The sequence below is a fragment of the Ranitomeya variabilis genome, chromosome 3, assembly GCF_051348905.1.
Source record: "Ranitomeya variabilis isolate aRanVar5 chromosome 3, aRanVar5.hap1, whole genome shotgun sequence".
Taxonomy (NCBI): Eukaryota; Metazoa; Chordata; class Amphibia; order Anura; family Dendrobatidae; genus Ranitomeya; species Ranitomeya variabilis.
The window spans coordinates 627104026-627125109 of record NC_135234.1 but is presented as its reverse complement, the minus strand read 5'-3'; the positions used below and the strand labels follow the sequence as shown (position 1 = coordinate 627125109).

General features: G+C 42.1%; 1 protein-coding gene across 3 annotated transcripts in view; it reads right to left on the bottom strand.

The window, feature by feature from the left end:
* WNT10B (Wnt family member 10B) overlaps window positions 1–21084 on the bottom strand; it is a 71554-nt gene that overhangs the window by 12631 nt on the left and 37839 nt on the right. For 2 of the 3 annotated variants that reach the window (XM_077297472.1, XM_077297473.1), the window contains exons 3-4: window positions 16388–16650; window positions 5811–6187 (exon numbers count right to left, since the gene is read on the bottom strand). In XM_077297472.1, the coding sequence (XP_077153587.1) occupies window positions 5811–6187; window positions 16388–16650 (640 nt within the window). The remainder of the gene's footprint in view (window positions 1–5810; window positions 6188–16387; window positions 16651–21084) is intronic. The other variant, XM_077297474.1, reaches the window with a different exon arrangement.

The window sequence follows — 21084 nt, the reverse complement described above, 5'->3', positions numbered from 1 at the left end:
AATCTTTGGTCACCGGAGGCTGAGACAGCTTTTCAAACTCTGAAGCAAGAATTTGCTTCTGCATCAGTGCTTCATTGACCAGATACCAATAGGCCATTCATTCTAGAAGTGGATGCGTCCTCTATCGGAGCCGGAGCTGTACTGCTACAGAGGTCTAACTCGAGTCGATTAGTCTCCTGTGGTTTCTTCTCCAAGACATTTTCTCCTCCAGAAAGTAATTATTCCATCGGTGACAAGGAATTGCTTGCCATCAAATTGGCCCTGGAGGAGTGGCGGTACCTTCTTGAAGGGGCTATTCATCCTTTTGTCATTTTTACGGACCACAAAAATCTAGCCTATGTCCAGTCAGCTCAAAGGCTGAATCCTCGACAAGCCAGATGGTCCTTGTTCTTTGGACGTTTCAATTTCGAATTACATTTTCGACCTGGAGATCAGAGCTGACGCTTTGTCACGGTCTTTTCAACCGTCAGATGTGGAGGAGAAACCTACGTACATTCTTGATCCAGCCAAGATTGTTTCTTTGGCTCCTCTACATGTGATCACACCGCCTCCGGGGAAGACCCTTGTATCTAATCGTGACAAGTTAAAGGTCTTATGTTGGGGTCATTCCTCTCAGTTCGCTGGACATGTTGGAGGTAAGAAGACTCTCTCTCTGATTTCTCGTCATTATTGGTGGCCTTCTCTTTGCCAGGATGTGTTGGATTTCGTTGCTTCCTGTTCCTCCTGTGCCCGGAACAAGGTTCCTCGACAGCTGCCATCTGGTTCACTCCTTCCACTTCCTGTGCCATCCGTTCCCTGGACTCATATTGCTATGGACTTTGTCACCGACTTCCTGAAGTCCTCTAATTACACTACCATTTTGGTGGTGGTGGACAGATTTTCCAAAATGGCTCACTTCATTCCTCTACCTGGACTTCCATCTGCTCCTGACCTAGCGAAGATTTTCTTACTTCAAGTTTTTCGACTCCACGGATTCCCTCAGCATATCGTCTCCGACCAAGGAGTCCAGTTTACCTCCTGTTTTTGGAGAGCGCTTTGTGGTCTTCTGCAGGTATCATTGGATTTTTCTTCTGCTTATCATCCCCAGTCCAACGGCCAGGTGGAGCGTGTAAATCAAGTCCTCATATCTTATCTTCGTCATTTTACCAATGCTCACCATGATGACTGGGTGTCTCGTCTTCCCTGGGCAGAATTCGCCTACAATAACCACACTAGCGAATCTTTATCCAAGTCTCCTTTTTTTATTGTCTTTGGGCAACATCCCGGCATTCCTCTCCCTGTCCTCCCCACCTCAGGCATTCCGGAAGCGGATTCCTTGTCCCAGGAGTTTTCCCAAATTTGGCAGGAGACTAAAGAGGCCCTTGAAAAAGCTAGCAGCAGAATGAAAAGGTATGCTGACAAAAAGCGTTTGGATGTCCCTCCTTATCGACCTGGCGATAAGGTCTGGCTTTCCTCTCGCTACATCCGACTTAAAATTCCCTCTCAGAAGTTAGGTCCGCGTTACATTGGTCCCTTTGAGGTTTCCAGCCGAATTAATGACTTAGCATACAAATTGAAACTGCCTGCTTCTCTACGCATTCCTAACTCCTTTCATGTATCACTTCTCAAACCCGCAATTTTTAATCATTTTCATTCTGTTTCGTCACGTTCTCACCAATCGTATTTCTTCCGATGTCTCTTTTGAAGTTAAGAATATTCTTGCTCAGAAATCTGTCAAGGGCAAAATGTTTTATTTGATTGATTGGAAGGGGTTTGGCCCTGAGGAAAGGTCTTGGGAGCCTCTTGAGAATATCAATGCTCCTTTAGTCTTGAAGAGATTCCTTTCCTGTTTTAAAGGGAGGGGGAGTAAGAGAGGGGGTACTGTTACACCTCGCAATACTTACCTGTCCGGCCGGCGCGCTCCCGACGCTCCTCCTCGCTCCTCTTCCTCTGTTTTCCCTGGTGTTCGTCCCTTCGGCGGTCCGCGCATGCGCAGACGTGCTTCTCTCACCGCCGGGGTTTCTGGGAGGTCGTGACCCACAGGCCCCGCCCCAATATGGCGGCACCCATCAGGTATTTCTTCCTGCATCTGACCTGGTAAGACACCTTTGCATCTATTGCGTTCGCTGGTTAACACCAGCATCTCCTTAGGTTCCTTGGCTCCGTGCGTCTCTTGCTTTGTTAACAGGTTGATTTGCCTTCCAGTCCCGTGTTCCTGCTGTGCCTTCCAGTCCTGTGTTCCTGCTGTGCCTTCCAGTCCCGTGTTCCTGACGTGCCTTCCAGTCCCGTGTTCCTGACGTGCCTTCCAGTCCCGCGTTCCTGACGTGCCTTCCAGTTCCGTGTTCCTGACGTGCCTCCCAGTCCCCTGTTCCTGCTGTGCCTTCCAGTCCCGTGTTCCTGACGTGCCTTCCAGTCCTTAATTCCTGCTGTGCCTGCTACTTCCGAGTCTCCGTTGTCTTCGTCCACGTCTGCCCTCATCTTCCCGGTCAGTACGTTGTCTCTTTCTACCTCTTTTTGTCCGGTGCCTCCGCCATTCCAGCCTCTTCAGTTTCACCTTCTTCCCTCCGTCCTCTGATCCCTCTGTTATATCTTCAGTCATCCCTTTGGCTCCGGCAGTTGTAGCTTCACCCTCCTTGGGCCTGTCCCTAACGCTCCCTGTACAGGGGGTGGCACCATCTGGTTCACTCGCCCTCGGGGGCTCTGAAGTCGTGGCCCAAAGGGTCCACTTCCTAGTTGTAACAGTCGCACACCAGTCGGTGAACTGGCACTTGCATGCACTGCAGTTGGCGGAAATCCTCCATGTCTAATGTCTACAAGCCTAAACGGCAATATTTACACTGCAAGCAGTCAAGAAATGTGCTAGTTTGGCCCACTAAGTTCGGCGATTAGAAGACATGTGCCTGATCATGCTAGTGGTGGTTGGGCTCTTAGTGGTCAGGCCCAAGGCCAGAGTCAGCACCCGGCTCACCTGGGCAAGTGCCAGGTCCATGAGCATGAGGGGGCCCCACTCGCCGTCGGGGACACCAGCATGCTATGGAGGCCTGGTGCCTGTGCCAGTGCCGGCACCCACAAGTGGGCCCTCATGCTTGCTTAGGGCCCCGGCACTTGCGATACTTCTTTTGCTTCCTCTGACTGTGACGTTCATTTCAGAGGGCACGATGACGTGATTAGTGTGCGCCCTCTGCCTGAACAGTCACAGGGCAGAGAGCCGGAAGACACCAACGCTGAGAAGTCTGAAGCAGATCAGCGGCCAGCGAGGAGAGTATTTCATTTTTTTAAAAATGTTTGGAACATCTTATGAGGCCAATTACATGTGAAGCAGTATATGGGGTCAATTACATATGGAGCATCTTATGGGGCCAAATACATATGGAGCAGTATATGGGGCATCTCATGGAGCCAATTACATATGGAGCATCTTATGGAGCCAATTACATATGGAGCATCTTATGGAGCCAATTACATATGGAGCATCTTATGGGGCCAATTACATATGGATCATCTTATGCAGCTAATTACATATGGAGCAGTATATGGATTCCATTATATGGAGCATCTTATGGGGCTAATTACATATAGAGCATTTTTTGGGGCCAATTATATATGGAGCATCTCGTACTAGCAGCAAATGATCTTTTTTTGTCTCAAGACCCTCTTTAACCCCTTACTGCCATTGGACAGGATAGTACGTCCAATGGCAGTACCCCCCACTTTGATGAGGGCTCTGGTGGTGAGCCTGCATCAAAGCCGGGGCATGTCAGCTGTTTTGAACAGCTGACATGTGCCCGCAATAGGCGTGGGTGGAATTACGATCCACCCGTACCTATTAACTAGTTAAATGCCACTGTCAAACTCTGACAGCGGCATTTAACACATGCTCCCGGCCATCAGGCCGGAAATACACGCACCGCTGACCCCTGTCATGTGATCGGGGGTTATCGGTTCATCAGCATAACAACCATAGGCCTCTGTGGTTGTTGATGCCGGATTGCCATGAGCGCCACCCTGTGGTCAGCGCTCATAGCAATGCAGTTTTTCAGCCACATAGAGGCTATCTGAGTATCGCCTCTATGTAGCAGATCCGATGAAGTTGTGGCAGCTTTTAGCCTCCCATGGAGGTTATTGAAGCATGCCAAGACGTAAAAGAAAAATATTTTAAAAAATATAAAAAAATATAAAAGTTTAAATCATGCCCATTTTGCCCCTCAGCATAGCAAGAAAAAAAATCAAAAAGCCAGAATTACGTTTTTTGGTCGCCGCGACATTGCATTAAAATGCAATAATGGGCAATCAAAAGAACGTATCTGCACAAAAGTAGTATCATTAAAAATGTCAGCTTGGCGTGCAAAAAATAAGCCCACACCCAACCTGAGATCATGAAAAATGGATGTGCTATGGGTATTAGAATTTTTGGGGAACTTTTCTCACCGCTTAGATAAAAAAAGAACCTAGACATGTTTGATGTCTATGAACTCGTAATGACCTGGAGAATCATATTGGCAGATCAGTTTTAGCATTTAGTGAACCTAGAAAAAAAAAAAAAAAAAAGTGTGGGATTGTACTTTTTTTGCAATTTCACCGCACTTGGAGTTTTTTCCCATTTTTGAGTACACGACATGCTAAAACCAATGATGTCATTCAAAAGTACAACTCGTCCCGCAAAAAATAAGCCCTCACATGGCCATATTGACAGAAAAATGAAAAAGGGTTGTATTGAGCATGTGAACCCAGAGGTGCTTCATGAAATTTTAAAACATTGGCTGGGTATATCATTTTGGCTCCTGCAGCTGATCGCATCAGTACAGAAGCTGTATTGTGCAATGAACATGATGTACATATCTGTCATGCCTACTCCTTTTTGTGCTCTGAATGCAAATCTAAGTTTTAAATGTAATTATTACATAGGTGAAGCATTTAGGGACCAGAGCAACTCAGTCTCGAAATGGAAGACCATGTATAGTTACTGAGATGCGTAGTGCATAAAGGTTTCCAACGGTCTGTGGAGTCTGTTGAGTTTCAAACCTTCTCTGGCATTAACATCAGCAAAAAACTTTTGCATCAGGAGCTGCATGGCATGGGTTTCCATAGAGGAGCAGCTGCATATGAGCCTTGCATCACCAAGCAAAATACCAAGTGTCCGGTGGAGTGATATAAAGCTGGAGAAGTCGAAATGCATTCCTTGGAATGAGGAATTACACTTCTCGATCTGGCAGTCTGAAGGATGCATATGGGTTTGCCCAGGAGAACGTTACCTGCCTGACTGCACTGTGCCAACTGTAAAGTTTGGTGGAGGAAAGATAATACTATGGGGTTGTTTTTCAGGGGTTAGTCTACGCCCATTATTTCTAGTGAAGGGCTACCATAATGCCTTTTTGACATTTTGGACAATTGTAGCTTCCAACTTTGTGAAAAAGTTTGAGGAAAGTCTTTTTCTGTTCCAGCGTGGCTGTGCTCCTATGCACAAAGCAAGATCCGTGAAGGCATAGTTGGGTGACTGCAATGAGAAAGAAATTGACTGGCTTGCATGAAGCCCTGATCGCAAATCCATCAAACACCTCTGTAGTGAACCAGAATGGAGCTAGGGCCTGTCCTCAAGCATCATTGTCTGACTTCACAAATATTCTCCTTTTTCTGGAAAGCCTTCCCAGACGAGTGGAAGCTGTTTTAGCTGTAAAAGGGGGACCAATTTAATATAAATACCTATGATTTTAGAATGAGATACTATAAAAGTTCCTATGTAATGTGTAGGTAACCCAAAACTTTTGACTGTATAGTGAATTAGTGTATATTATTTGTATATAGTACATAAATAGTAATTTATTATTCATTACCTGTCTCCCCACACGGTTATTATGTATCCTCATTCGTGCTTGAATATCCCTTGGTGACTCCCTGGAGTCAAGAAAATCCCTGGAAAATTTCTCTCCAAATTCCAGCTCATGCTTGCAGCCTCCCCATTCCCAAGTATCCTGGGGGCTGGGCTCAGGGGTCTCCCTAAGCAGTGGAGTCAAGTCTCTGGGGAGACCCCTTACCTTTGATAAAGCTTGGAGCTGCAGTTGGTTCAACTTTAACCGTATCTTCTCCTCAGTTCCCTTCCGTTTCCATTCACATCCACAACCCTGCAGTTTGCCCAGACTGCAAGCTGTGGCTACTGAATGCATAACTCCAGCTGCTAGCAAAGAGAAGGCAAAGGCGCTCTCCCGAAAACCTAATGGAGAAAACAAAAATGTTACAAAAAACATGTAGACTGAGACTGTTGAGAGGTTATATGATATGGAAATGTTCTTGTTGACATCAGTTGACCTAACACTATGAAAAATATGTGTCTGTATATAATAAATTATCTGCCCAATGAACAGTCTTCTACTAAAAAACAAGTTTACAAAACCTTTTTAATTGGGCAGAGAAAAGAGTAAATAATGGGGGTGATTCATGAAAGTGTTTTCGGCAGAATACTGTCATAAAATACTTTGAAAAGACCCAAACATTTTGTGTAAAGTGGAAATGCACAATCATTTTGATTCTTTTGCCAGTTTCAAGCCTGCTTGAAGCAAATCAGCCAAAATGGGCAGAGTTGGAGCGAACAGGGCATGGCAACACCAGCCCATCAAATTCGTCAACAGTGCTGACAGATTTGAGCAGCATTTCTGGCAAGGCACACTCCATTAATAGAATGCAATGAATTAATTGAGTAGCTTGCACACGTTAATAACGTTGGGGCATTTAATTCCTGCATGGCCCTTATTATGACTGGAAAAGCCACTCTTCATGAATTGAGGCCAAGGTTTTTATTGCTAAGTCAGTCAGAGTTTAGATCCACTAAAAATGTTGTCTAAAAATAAACATTTTGAAAAGTAGTATTAGCAAAAATGTTTTTGGTTTGATACGTTTGTGGTAGAGTATGTCAACACGTTTGCAGGACCGTGGTCCAGTGGTCACCAGAGCTCTGCAATCTCCTCCTACCTGCTGACATCCATAGCGCCTCTTCCTAGTAGGCTGGCATGGCGTTATGTGTGCATTGTGCAGCAATGATGACATCACTCTAGGCCTACTAATCAGAGGTGGCACCGAAATTAGTGACATATAGGAGGAAGAATGTAGGGTTATGATCCAGCAGCCACGGAATACTGATGTAACCACTGGACCATGGTCCTGTAAATCTTTTTGCTGACATCAACTTAGTGGACTACCACCTGGGGAATTTCTTCAGAAAACTCTGCGGAGATGTTTCATTTGCTCATTTTTTTCTTACACTTGTGTTCTTCTATCTACAAGTCTAATACATCGTTTCTTGCTACTATAGGATGTTGTCTCTATTGATCGATTCAAATCTTTGCTAGAATTTCTCGTATGTTTGTGAGACAATTACCTCACAGATCAGATCTGAGGAGCATACTACAAGAAAGGGTTACGACTGAATATTAGTCCAGATATTACTCTAACAGGACAGTTCCCCAAAGCTCCTATCCTAAGAGTCAGACCTCTAAAAATTGTGAAGTTGCTACTTGCACTTGGGAATTTCCCAGCAGAAGCAGCTGTAAATAGTAGCTTCTATTCTATTTTATATACTTTGCCTTCATAACTCAATCCTCATTGGCCATGGTTCAATATGCTTTTAGGCTTCTTACTGATGACAGAGAAGTTTGAAGTTATTCCAAAGGTACCAGGGTAAATTCGCCTTTAATGTGGGGATGTTTTTCACACTTAGTTATACTATTTTTTTTCCTAATGTAATAAGTATTTTCTTTTATTATTTATGAATTTTTACAATTGCCAAAATAAAACAGTATCCAGTAGTAGATGTGATGAAACATAATTGCAGATCGATAATTAATTTCTAATGTTAAACATAAGGGTTTTATGTTAAAGTATCAATACAATCTAAAATGTTTAAAATGCAAAAATAATGTTGACAATCATCAAACATAGACATCAATGTAAAGCTTAGAATAATCCACTTAATCCTTGTGGAGTATATGAGGATTCATCACTTTCCAAATAACAGCATATTTAATGCTTTACAGCTTTTCTAATCTCAATATTAAATGTTTATGATATTCTCTCTAATTTAACACATTGTCAGAACACTCAAACATGTGAGAAATGAAGCTAACGAATCCTACAGTATTATATGTCTCCCATAAGCATAACTGCAAACTATGACTGCTCTTTCAATAGCCACCTATAGAAACTTGGATAATAAAATAGCGAAATTGTATTATAGAGTAGAATTATTACTTTTATAGGTATAATATAATTGGTATGGCAGCTGCAAGGGTACTCAATATTCGTGGGACCCTAGTATTACTCGTGTATCAGTTTAACATTTAAAACACTCTCCCAAAATAGGCCCCAATTCAATAAAACTGGCGATGTTCAAGTCAGTATTTCTGAGCGGTTGTGTTGAAGTCAGCTACTCCTGATTCATTCAAAGGCACATATCTGAATCATGTGTCTGAAAAGTGTTGTTTTCTTTGCACTTTGCTACAAATATTACTTCAGTCAGGCACCAGAGTAAGATTTCTCATCATAAATTAGACGAACTATTGCGGCACGCCCCCGACCAAGCTCCACAAAAATTGATGCGGCAATACCAGTTTCCAATTTTTTTGCATCTCCATGTTGTACAAAACTTTTGCAACTTTTAAAAGTGATTTACGCCATAATTGTGGAGTAATCATTTTGATGAATCCGGCCATAGTCTGTTAGGTGTCGAGTTCGCTGAACAGGGGGAATCTCGAACCATGTCTGCAGCGGTCTCCCATTCTCCAGCCACATTGGAGCCTGCTCAGCGGAGATGTCGGTCCCAGCGTCTGGCTCAGGCTGATACTGGACAACTGGCTACTACTGCCCTTCCAGGCTCTGTCATTGTAGCCAGCAACGTTCAGCAGTGAGCAGATCTTTCTGGGACTAAGTCCTGCTTTTCCCATACTGAGCATGCCCACGGAACGACCTCTCATTGGAGGTCTGGGGTCACATGCTCAGGTCCTGTAGCAGCTCCTATTGGACCACCAGGAAGGTCCTTGTCTGCTACAGCTATAAAAGGTTCGCATGGCCGCACGGCCATGTGCTAGTATCAACCTATTTTTGAGCCTTGCTTCTGTCTTGTCATGTTTGCATGAGGTCAGGGTTGGCTGAAATAAGCCCCTAGAATACAGGCACCTCCAGTAAGGAGTTTTGTGTGTTTGGATTCAGGTCTTAGCTGAAATAAGCCCCTAGAATACTGGCACCTCCGGTGAGGAGTTGTTTGTGTGCTATGCTGACTGCATGACCACAATTTTGCTCTGTTTGGTAGCTGTGTTTCTCTGTGAGGTTAACAGGGCACAGTGTTTCCCTATCCTAGCGACTCTGTGAAGTACCAGAGCTCGCTAATACCGCCATATAGCGCTGCCAATTAATAGCAGCAGGTTCCTCTCCTGCACTGTGGACCCCGGGTTGCAAACGCACCTATTATTACATATATTTATACTCGGTGCGTTCCGCCAACCCTATCATAGTCTTTTTATTAAATTTCTTATACTACAAACCAGAATAGTCCAGGAGGCTGGAAAAATATAATCCATACTGAAATTAGAGGAAATGTATACAGTAGGTACATACACTTCTCAATATTGAAACTGCAACACCAAGAAGGAAATGTCATGGAGTTATGGAAATTATAAGATCGATAGACATCGTAAATGATGAAAAAATGGAAGCAAAATTTTCAAAACATCTCAGTTTATTCAGTATTGAGTGCTACCTGCAGAAGTATATGCACTTCTCATGCACCTCATCAATGAGGTTATTTATGGTTGTCTGAGGAATGTTCTGCCATGCTGAATACACTTGGGTGCACAAATCATCAAGTTCCACTGCTGGCAGCTTCCTTTCCAATTAGCAATAAATTATGTCACAGATGTGCTTGGTGGGAGACAATTCTGAAGATGCTGCAGGCTAAGGTAATATATTTAAGCCACACAAGGCTGCTCACAGTAGCACAAGCATCAAATGGCCTTGCATTGTCTTGTTGAAAATAGCTCCTGGGACACTTTCATGTTCCCTTCTGAAGGTCTCGTCATGGGGTGGCTCACATGGTGTCCACACCAATCTCCGGCTATCATTTCATCCAAGACAAAATAAGAACTCATTGTTGAACAGGAAATGCCTCCATCGCTGTCTTGCTCTGCTCCATGATAGTTTTTGAGAGTGGTGTTGTGAGGTCAATTAAATATTTACAGCTGGACATTTGACTCGTAGCCCAATGTTGTACAAAGACTTTCTGATGGTTTGGGTAGACGCTGTTTGACACCTTATGCTTGGTATGTGACGTTTAATTTCACTTGCTGTACAGAATGGATCAGTACACACATCTGACGAGACCTCGTGAGCAACACCATGAAGAGGCATTTATAAGCGAATGTCACACTTGTTCTTCTCTTAAGATTATGGTGTGGGGTGGAATAATGTATGGAAGTCAGACCCCTCTAGTCTTCATTCCAGGTACACTAGCAGCCCAGCGTTACATTGATTTAAACTTCAATCAGGGAACCGGTGGTATGGCCATTTCTCCAAAGTGTCCCAGCAGCCATCTTTCAACAACGATAATCTAAATAAATTCAGTATTTGGTGTGACCCTTTGACTTCAAAACAGAATCTAGGTAAACTTGCACACAGATTTTGATGGAGCTCTGCAGGGAGGTTGTTTCCATCTACAGTGGCTTGCAAATGTATTCACCCCCCTTGACTTTTTACCTATTTTGTTACGTTACAACCTGTGTTTAAATATTTTGTAATACGATTTGTGTGTGATGTATCAGCACTAAATAGTCTAAGTTGATGAAGTGAAAAAAATATAGGCATTTAATTTATGTGATCAAATGACAATAAAAATTGGCATGAAAAAATGTATTCACCCCTTTTGCTATGAAGGAACTAAGAATTTCTGATGCAAGCAATTACCTTCATAAGTCTGATGGATAGTTTAAATGAAGTCCACCTGTGTGCAATCTAATTGTCACATGGTTGGTCAGTGTATTCACTTTACCTTCTCAGAAAGGCCACTGAAGTTCCAACACCATTAATCAATAAGCATCACTATCCAAACAACACCAGAAAGACCAAGGAGCTCTCCAAACAAGTCAGTGACAAAATTGTTGAGAAGTACAAGTCAGGGTTGGGTTATAAAAAATATATCCCAATCACTGATGATCACCCAGAGCACCATCAAATCCATTATCATCAAATTGAGAGAACATGGTACGAAAACAAACCTGCTAAGAGATGGTGGCTCACCAATACTCTTAGCCTGGGCAACGAGGGCAATAATCAGAGAGGCAGAATAGAGACCAAAGGTAACCTTGAGGATGATGCAGAGTTCCCAAGCAGAGACTGGAGTATTGTCTGTATGACCACAATAAGCCGTACACTCCATAGAGGTGGCCTTTATGAAAGAGTGGCTGGAAAAAAGTCTTACACACAAAAATTGTAAGGCTCATTTTGAGTTTGCCAAAAGACATGTGGGAGACTCTCCAAATGTATGGAGGAAGGTGATGTGGTCAGAGGAGATCAAAATTGAACTTTTTGGCCACCAAGGTAAACACTATGTCTGATGCCAAACCAATGCAGCTCATTCCCCCAAGAACACCATCCCCACAATGTAACGTGGTGGTGGCAGCATCATGCTGTGAGGATGTTTTCGGCAGCAGGAACAGGGAAAATGATCCCTGTCTAGGGGAAGATGGATGGTGCAAAATACAGGGATCTGTTTCAATATGTCAGTGATTTGAGACTGGGACAGAGGTTCACCTTCCAACAAGACAACAATCCACAGCACACTGCAAAAGCAACACTCAAGTTTTTTAAGGGGAAACATGGAAATGTTTTGAAGTGGCCTAGTCAACGCCCAGACCTTAATCCCATTGAACAGAATAGAATCTGTGGTCAGACTAGAAGATTGCTGTTCATCAGAGGAAACCATCTAACTTGAAGGAGCTGGAGCAGTTTTGCCTTGAGGAATGAGCAAAAATCCCAGTGGCAAGATGTGGAAAGCTCAGAGAGAGTTATCCAAAGTGACTTGATACAAAAGGAGTCTCTACAAAGAGTTTAGGGGGGTGAATAGTTATGCACACTGAATTTTCAGGTTTTTTTGTCCTATTTGCTTCACAATAAAAAGAAAACCAAATATTCACAGTTGTAGGCATGATCTTTACATGAACTGATTAGTGATGAGCGAGTATGCTCGTTACTCGAGATTTCCAAGCTGCTAGACAGCCTGAATACATGTGGGGATCTCCTAACAAACCAGCAATCCCCACATGTTTTCAGGCTGTCTAGCAGCCACAAATAATTCTGCTGCGGCGACACAAACTAGATCTCTGAGCACGCCAAAATACTCGGAGAACACCCGAGCATGCTTGGAAATCTCGAGTAACGAGTATACTTGCTCATCACTAAAGCTGATGCAAACCCTCAAAAAAAGTGAAATTCCAGGTTGTGAGGTAGCAAAACTAGAAAAGGGGGGTGAATACTTTCGCAAGCCACTGTAGGAGATCTAACCACTGATCCTTTGTGGATGTAATCTTGCAAAATCCTTTAGTCTTTTCATATAATCCCAGACAGACGCAATGATGTTGAGATTAGGGCTCAGTGGAGGCTATGTAATCATTTTCTAGACTCCTTGTTGATCTTTATGTGGAAAATAGTTCTTAATGACATTGGCTGCATGTTTGGGGTCGCTGTCCTGCTGTAGAATAAATTTGGAACCGATAAAACGCCTCTCTGATGTTATTACAAGATGGATAAGAATCTGCCTGTATTTCTCGAATTTAGGGACACTAATAATCATGACCAAATCACCAATTCTATTTGCTGAAATGCAGCCCCAAACTTGCAAGGAACCTCCTCTATGCTTTACTTTTGCCTGCAGATACTCATTATTGTACTGCACTCCAATCCTTTGATTAACAAATTGCCTTCTATAACAACCAAATACAAATTTTGACACATCAGTCACATGCTGCACTAAATTTTCACAGTGCGTCTGTGGCCACCAACATTTCCAAGTTCTTGGTGTCACTTTAAAGGAGCTTAAACAGCACATTTCAAAATTCCAGTTTACTTCTGTCTTCTTCTAGGTACACATCAACTGTGAGAGACAGGATATTAAAAAAAATCCAGAAAATCACATTTTATGATTTTTACACATAATTAATTTGAATTTTATTGCATAAATAAGTATTTGATACAATAGAAAAACAGAACTTAACACTTGGTACAGAAACGTTTGCTTGCAATTAGAGGTCAGACGTTTCTTGTAGTTCTTGACCAAGTTTGCACACACTGCAGCAGGGATTTTGGCCCACTTTTCCATAAACATCTCCAGATCTTTCTGGTTTCGGGGCAGTCACTGGGCAACATTGTGTTTCAGCTACCACCGAAGATTTTCCACTCCAGGACCTTGAAATGCTTTTTACAGAGCCAATCCTTAGTAGCCCTGGCTGTGTGTTTTGGGTCATTGTCAAGCGGAAGACTCAGTCATGACCCATCTTCAATGATCTTACTAAGGGAAGAAGGTTTTGGGCCAAAATCTTGCGATATAAGAACCCATTCATCCTACCTTCAATACAGTTCAGTCATCCTGTGCCCTTTGCCGAAAAGCACCCCCACCATGCTTCACGGTTGGGACAGTGTTCTTGGGATTGTTCTCATCCTTATTCTTCCTCCATACCTGGCGAGTGGAGTTGATACCAAAAAGTTCTATTTTGGTCTCATTTGACCATATGACCCTCTCCTATGCCTTCTCTGGATCATCCAGATGGTCATTGGCGAACTTCAAATGTTCTGGACATGTGCAAATGAGAGCAGGGGGACCTTGTGTGCCCTGTTGGATTTTAATCCATGACGGCGTAGTGTTACTAATGTGTGAGACTGAGGTCCCAGCTCTCTTCACTTAATTAACCAGGTCATTCTGTGTAGTTCTGGGCTGATTCCTGATTTCTCAGAATTATCCTTACCTCATGAGGTGAAATCTTGCATGCTGTCCCAGACTGAGGAAGATTGACAGTCATTTTGTGGTTCTTCCATTTTTTAATAATTGTGCCAACAGTTATTGACCTCTCACCAAGCTGCTTGCCAATTGTCCTGTAGCCAATCACAGCCTTGTGCAGGTCTACAATTTTGTCCCTGGTGTACTTAGACAAATGTTTAGTCTTGGACATAGTGGAGAGATTGGAGTGTGATTAAGTGTGTGACAGATGTCGGTTATACTTGTAATGAGTTCAAACAGGTGCAATTAATACAGGCAATGAGTGAACTGTAGGAGGGCTTCTTAAAGAAAACCTGACCTGCTGTCCTGCTGTTGACTCCCCGCACCCTCACTTTTTACCTGCCGATTCCAAGAAAATGTCTGTAACCTCAATATGGTAAAATTAAAGACATCAACTTCACTGCAAACTGGGTGAGTGCCGCATTTATTTTTCTATTTTCTACGGACTATCTTTTTGACTATTATATGTGAAGCACAAGTTCCCAGTGGCAAAAAGCAACCATGTGCCATTCAATTCTTTTTTTTTTTTTTTCTCTGAGAACCTTTGGATATCATAGGTAGACCACAACTATGAAAGTCAAAATGAGAAAACAAATCCAGAAAATCACCTTGTTTGATTTGGCAAGATTTATTTTGCAAATTATGGTGTAAAATAGGCATTTGGTCACCTAAAAACATGCAAGATTTCAGGCTCTCACAGACCTGTAGCTTCTTCTTTAAGAGGCTCCTCTGTCCTCCACTCATTACCTGTAGTAATGGCACCTGTTTGAAATTGTTATCAGTATAAAAGACACCTGTCCACAACCTCAAACAGTCACACTCCAAACTCCATATGGTGAAGACCAAAGAGCTGTCGAAGGGCACCAGAAACAAAATTGTAGCCGTGCACCAGGCTGGGAAGACTGAATCTGCAATAGGCAAGCAGCTTGGTATTTGATATTTGCAGTTTCTTTATTTGGCTTACGTGTTTCGAAGTACTACAGACTTCTTCATCAAGACAAAAAACCATAGCAAGCAACAGATACATTTATAACATTAAGAAAATGAAAGGAAGGAAAAAGATGCCAGACAGAGGATACATAAAATATAATAAATCTTTCTTGAAAAGCCATTAAAAGAATAAAAAGATCCAAACCATTAGACGACCAGGTGTTATGGTTATTCCACAAAATATTGATTTCTGAACTCTTCCTGAGTTAAAACATTAGTATTGTTGTTTCGAAATGATTATGAACTTGTTTTGTTTGCATTATTTGGAGTCTGCAAGCAATGCATTTTTTTGTTATTTTGACCATTTTTCATTTTCAGAAAATAAATACAAAATTTATTGCTTGGAACTTCAGAGACATGTTGTCAGTAGTTTATGGAATAAAAGAACAATTTACATTTTACTCAAAAATATACCTATAAAGAGAGAAATCAGACAAACTGAAAATTTTGCAGTGGTCTCTTAATTTTTGCCAGAGCTGTATTATTATTATTATTATTATTATTATTTATTTATTTATAAAGCACCATTGATTCCATGGTGCTGTACATGAGAAGTATATTTTTACAAATTATTTGTCCCAGGTTGTTGAACTGTTTATCCATTGGGCTATGTATTCATGTTGCACTTGCACTTTATTTACAATCAACTTGATTATTTCCCCTGGTCTACAACCATATCTATTCTTTCATAGACCTTCATTTTTGCAGCCATCCATTGTACTTCATATCCACCTTTTTTGTTTTCCCTGTTTGGATCTTTTAATTCTTTTAATGGCTTTTCAATAAAGACTTATTATTATTTTATTTATCCTCTGTCTGTCATTTTTTTTCTTCCTTTCATTTTTTTAATATTATAAATGTATCTGTATTGTGTTGCTTGCTATGGTTTTTTGTCTTGATGGAGAAGTCTGTAGTACTTCGAAAACACATAGGCCAAATAAAGAAACCACAAATATCACTTGTGTAGACCTGGATTCATCACATCGATTACCAGCAGTACAGATAATACACAGTCTTCCCTTCCTGTGTTTCTTTGGTCTGAGGACGCGTTGAACCTGCAGCAGCTGGATTTTTATTCCATAAAATGTTGTGTATATACAACTATACCACGTTAGCATGAACATTTTAATGCTTTTCATTTTTCTCTTGGGTAAGACCCTATTACATTGTGGTTGCTCCCTACTTTGTTCCTCATTCTACATCTAAAAGCTGTGATTGTGTCAGATTGGATGCACCCAGCAAAACTGAGTGATATAGCGTTGGATTCAGGGTCTCTTTTCCTACATTATACTACTCTCAGATGAGATAGCTAAAACCGGCTGCCTTTAAATATGTTGTAAAACTGAATTGTATGTCATAGATAACCCAAGTATTTTTTGACACTGACCATACCTCTTTTCAGGATAGCACTGTCGTGTGGTACTTTGCCCCCGGTCTCCAAAGTGGAACAATTCCAGCGCTGCCCTTTCAACTGGTGCTGACATTCATGGATAGCTATCTGAATTCCTTGTAAAGCTGAAGCTGTCACATCAGGGCTGCGCACACAAAGTCCAAGTTGGCGTTTACTTAAGCCAGGTAATGTCAAACAGACAGTGTTTGGAGTCAGGATGGGATCATTGGGCAACTTTAAACCCAAAATATCATTGCACAGTACTCTGGAAAGAGAGAAAATATAAGTAAAATGCAACTCTCCAATAATGATCAATTTATAGTAGATTTTAACATGACAGCATAGAATATGATGAACATGTAGTAAGATTTTATGCAAATAGTCAGAAATGTTACAATCTCTGTTATTATTAAATATTTTTCTGCCTTTATTCTGCAATTAGGTTAAATGGGTTATGCAGGACTATACTGTATAATTTTTTTTACTACAGGCCTAAGTAATAGCAGGCAAGTCGTTATGCCCAGCTCAGATTTCTGCTGACACAGAGCAGTCACAACCGCTCCTGCCAGCGATTCGGCTCCTTGACCCTTCAGCAGATCGGCCCAGAAGAAGAGCTACTCTGTTAATGAGGAGCAACTGAATCGCCGGCAGCAGTGGTGAGCAACCACTCTGAGCCGACACTGGGCAGAATAAGCAGGTAGTTACCTCTGTTAGCAGCTGCCTGTTAGTTTTTAGGCACATAGTAAATAAAAATATATTAGTTCTGGACAAAACTAAAGGAAACATAACAATAAATACATTCCTAAATACTTTTAATTAGTACATCACAACCATTTTGTCAAGGGAGATAAACTATTATACAGTCGGACATTAAAATGGCCCAATTTTCTTACAATAATAAAAACCTTTCAGGTGCCTGTGAGTATGTGCAATAGAAAGATCTGATCCTGAGACATGGAGATAATCTATACCATTTCTGTTCAAGTTATCGCCATGTCACAGCAGCCTCTCAGGATTAAGACACGGTGGTCCACAGTGTGGGAAGCTTCCTTTTACCTAAGCACTCCTGATATTGACAGGGTGGACCACAGTGTGAGCATCTTCTTCTTACCTCAGCACTCCTAGTATCAGCAGAGTGGACAGCAGTGTGAGCAGCCACTTCTTACCTCAGCACTCCTGGTATCAACAGTGTGGACAGCAGTGTGTGACCAGCTACTTCTTACCTCAGCACTCCTGGTATCAACAGTGTGGACAGCAGTGTACGAGCAGCCACTTCTTACCTCAGCACTCCTCGTATCAACAGTGTGGACAGCAGTGTGTGACCAGCCACTTCTTACCTTAGCACTCCTGGTATCAACAGTGTGGACAGCAGTGTGCGAGCAGCCACTTCTTACCTCAGCACTCCTCGTATCAACAGTGTGGACAGCAGTGTGTGACCAGCTACTTCTTACCTCAGCACTCCTGGTATCAACAGTGTGGACAGCAGTATGTGACCAGCTACTTCTTACCTCAGCACTCCTGGTATCAACAGTGTGGACAGCAGTGTGCGAGCAGCCACTTCTTACCTCAGCACTCCTGGTATCAACAGTGTGGACAGCAGTGTGCGAGCAGCCACTTCTTACCTCAGCACTCCTGGTATCAACAGTGTGGACAGCAGTGTGTGACCAGCCACTTCTTACCTTAGCACTCCTGGTATCAACAGTGTGGACAGCAGTGTGCGAGCAGCTACTTCTTACCTCAGCACTCCTGGCATCAACAGTGTGGACAGCAGTGTGTGACCAGCTACTTCTTACCTCAGCACTACTGGTATTAACAGGGTGGACAACGGTATGAACAGTGTCTTTTTACCTTTGCTCCTCTGGTATCTCCAGTATTAGGTCAGATACACAAGTTTGACAGCAGTGTGAGCAGCTTCTTACCTCAGCACTCCTGGTATCAACAGTGTGGACAGCAGTGTGTGACCAGCTACTTCTTACCTCAGCACTACTGGTATTAACAGGGTGGACAACAGTATGAACAGTGTCTTTTTACCTTTGCTCCTCTGGTATCTCCAGTATTAGGTCAGATACACAAGGTTGACAGCAGTGTGAGCAGCTTCTTACCTCAGCAGCCCATGTAACTCCAGTATTAGGATATAGACGGTAGACAGTAGTGTGAAGGGCCTCTTCTTACTTCAGCACTACTGGTTTCTCCACTGATAGATCCAATAAACAGATGGAGAATAGTGTGAACAGCCTCTTATTCTCTGTATCATTGGTATCTTCCTTATTCAGATCAGAAAGGCAGAGTGGACAGCAGTGTGAGCAGCCTCTCATTACCTCAAAACTCCTGGAAACTCCAATATTAGATCATAAAATCCACTCGAACAGGTCTTCCTACACACGAACAGAGGAGCAGAACTTCCTACTGCTTTTCCCAACAGGCACCTGTCCTAATATTTTTGGATATGTCTTTGTCAGTGTAACAAGATGATGGCCATTTTAATTACATGGTAGATGAAATGTGTGATTTAAAAACTAGGTAATTTAGGTATTTATAACTATATGTAAATACATTTCCATTAGTTATAAGTTTATATTATATTTTCTCAGATAATCCCTTTAATGGGATTTTTGTATTATATCAACTTACTACATCTGTCCACAGGATAAAAGATAGCTGCTAGATTTTTGGGGGTCCAATGATGATATCCCTATGGAAAACTTGTGTCTACTGATTGAATGGGTTACATGCCCCCTGATACTTTTTAAAGTCTATAGGACTTACAACAATAGCGCTTATCTATTTCTACAACTCCAATAGAGATTGAATAGAGCAACAGAGCACATACACAACCACCACTTTATTCAAAACTGAGGACACAGCGTCCCCTTTCAAGCAATCAGAAGGGCTCTTATTGGTTAGACAACCACAGATCAAGTAATCATATATCCTATGGATAGGTGATAACCTGTAAAAATATGGAATGTCTCTTTAACCCCTTTCTGACCTCGGACGGGATAGTACATCCGAGGTCAGATCCCCTGCTTTGATGTGGGCTCCGGCGGTGAGCCCACATCAAAGCCACGACATGTCAGCTGTTTTGAACAGCTGACATGTGCGCGCAATAGTGGCGAGTGGAATCGCGATCCACCCACTGCTATTAACTTGTTAAATGCCGCTGTCAAACGCTGACAGCGGCATTTAACTACCGCTTCCGGACGCGCAGCTGGAAATGCGCTCTTCACATCAGCGATGCGCCAGAATAGTAACCATAGAGGTCCTTGAGACCTCTATGGTTACTGATGCTGGCTTGCTGTGAGCGCCACCCTGTGGTCAGCGTTCATAGCAAGCCTGTAATTAAGCTACATAGGAGCCTCCCATAGAGGCTATTGAAGCATGGCAAAAGTAAAAAAAAGTTTTAAAAAATATGAAATAAATAAAAAAATATAAAAGTTTAAATCACCCCCCTTTCACCCCATTCACAATAAAACAATAAAAAAAAATCAAACATGCACATATTTGGTATCGCCCAATCTATCAATAAAAAAAAAAGATTAACCTGATCGCTAAACGCCAGCTTGGCACGCAAAAAATAAGCCCTCACCCGACCCCAGATCACGAAAAATGGAGACGCTACGAGTATCGGAAAATGGCGCAAATTTTTTTTTCCAAAGTTTTGAATTTTTTTTCACCACTTAGATAAAAAATAACCTAGACATGTTTGGTGTCTATGAACTCGTAATGACCTGGAGAATCATAATGGCAGGTCAGTTTTAGCATTTAGTGACCCTAGCAAAAAAGCCAAACAAAAAACACACATGGAATTGCACTTTTTTTGCAATTTCACCGCACTTGGAATTTTGTTCCTATTTTCTAGTACACGACATGGTAAAACCAATGATGTTGTTCAAAAGTAAAACTTGTCACGCATAAAATAAGCCCTCACATGGCCATATTGATGGAAAAATAGAAAAGTTATGGCTCTGGGAAGGAGGGGAGTGAAAACAAACACGGAAAAACGGAAAATCCCAAGGTCATGAAGGGGTTAAATTTGTGTACATTTCAACAGGTTGGCTATTTTATCTTTATTTTAACAAGTGTGTTTGGTACAAGATTTCATGGTGCTTACTAACATACAGGTCCTTCTCAAAAAATTAGCATATAGTGTTAAATTTCATTATTTACCATAATGTAATGATTACAATTAAACTTTCATATATTATAGATTCATTATCCACCAACTGAAATTTGTCAGGTCTTTTATTGTTTTAATACTGATGATTTTGGCCTACAACTCCTGATAACCCAAAAAACCTGTCTCAATAAATTAGCATATCAAGAAAAGGTTCTCTAAATGACCTATTACCCTAATCTTCTGAATCAACTAATTAACTCTAAACACATGCAAAAGATACCTGAGGCTTTTAAAAACTCCCTGCCTGGTTCATTACTCAAAACCCCCATCATGGGTAAGACTAGCGACCTGACAGATGTCAAGAAGGCCATCATTGACACCCTCAAGCAAGAGGGTAAGACCCAGAAAGAAATTTCTCAACAAATAGGCTGTTCCCAGAGTGCTGTATCAAGGCACCTCAATGGTAAGTCTGCTGGAAGGAAACAATGTGGCAGAAAACGCTGTACAACGAGAAGAGGTGACCGGACCCTGAGGAAGATTGTGGAGAAGGACCGATTCCAGACCTTGGGGAACCTGAGGAAG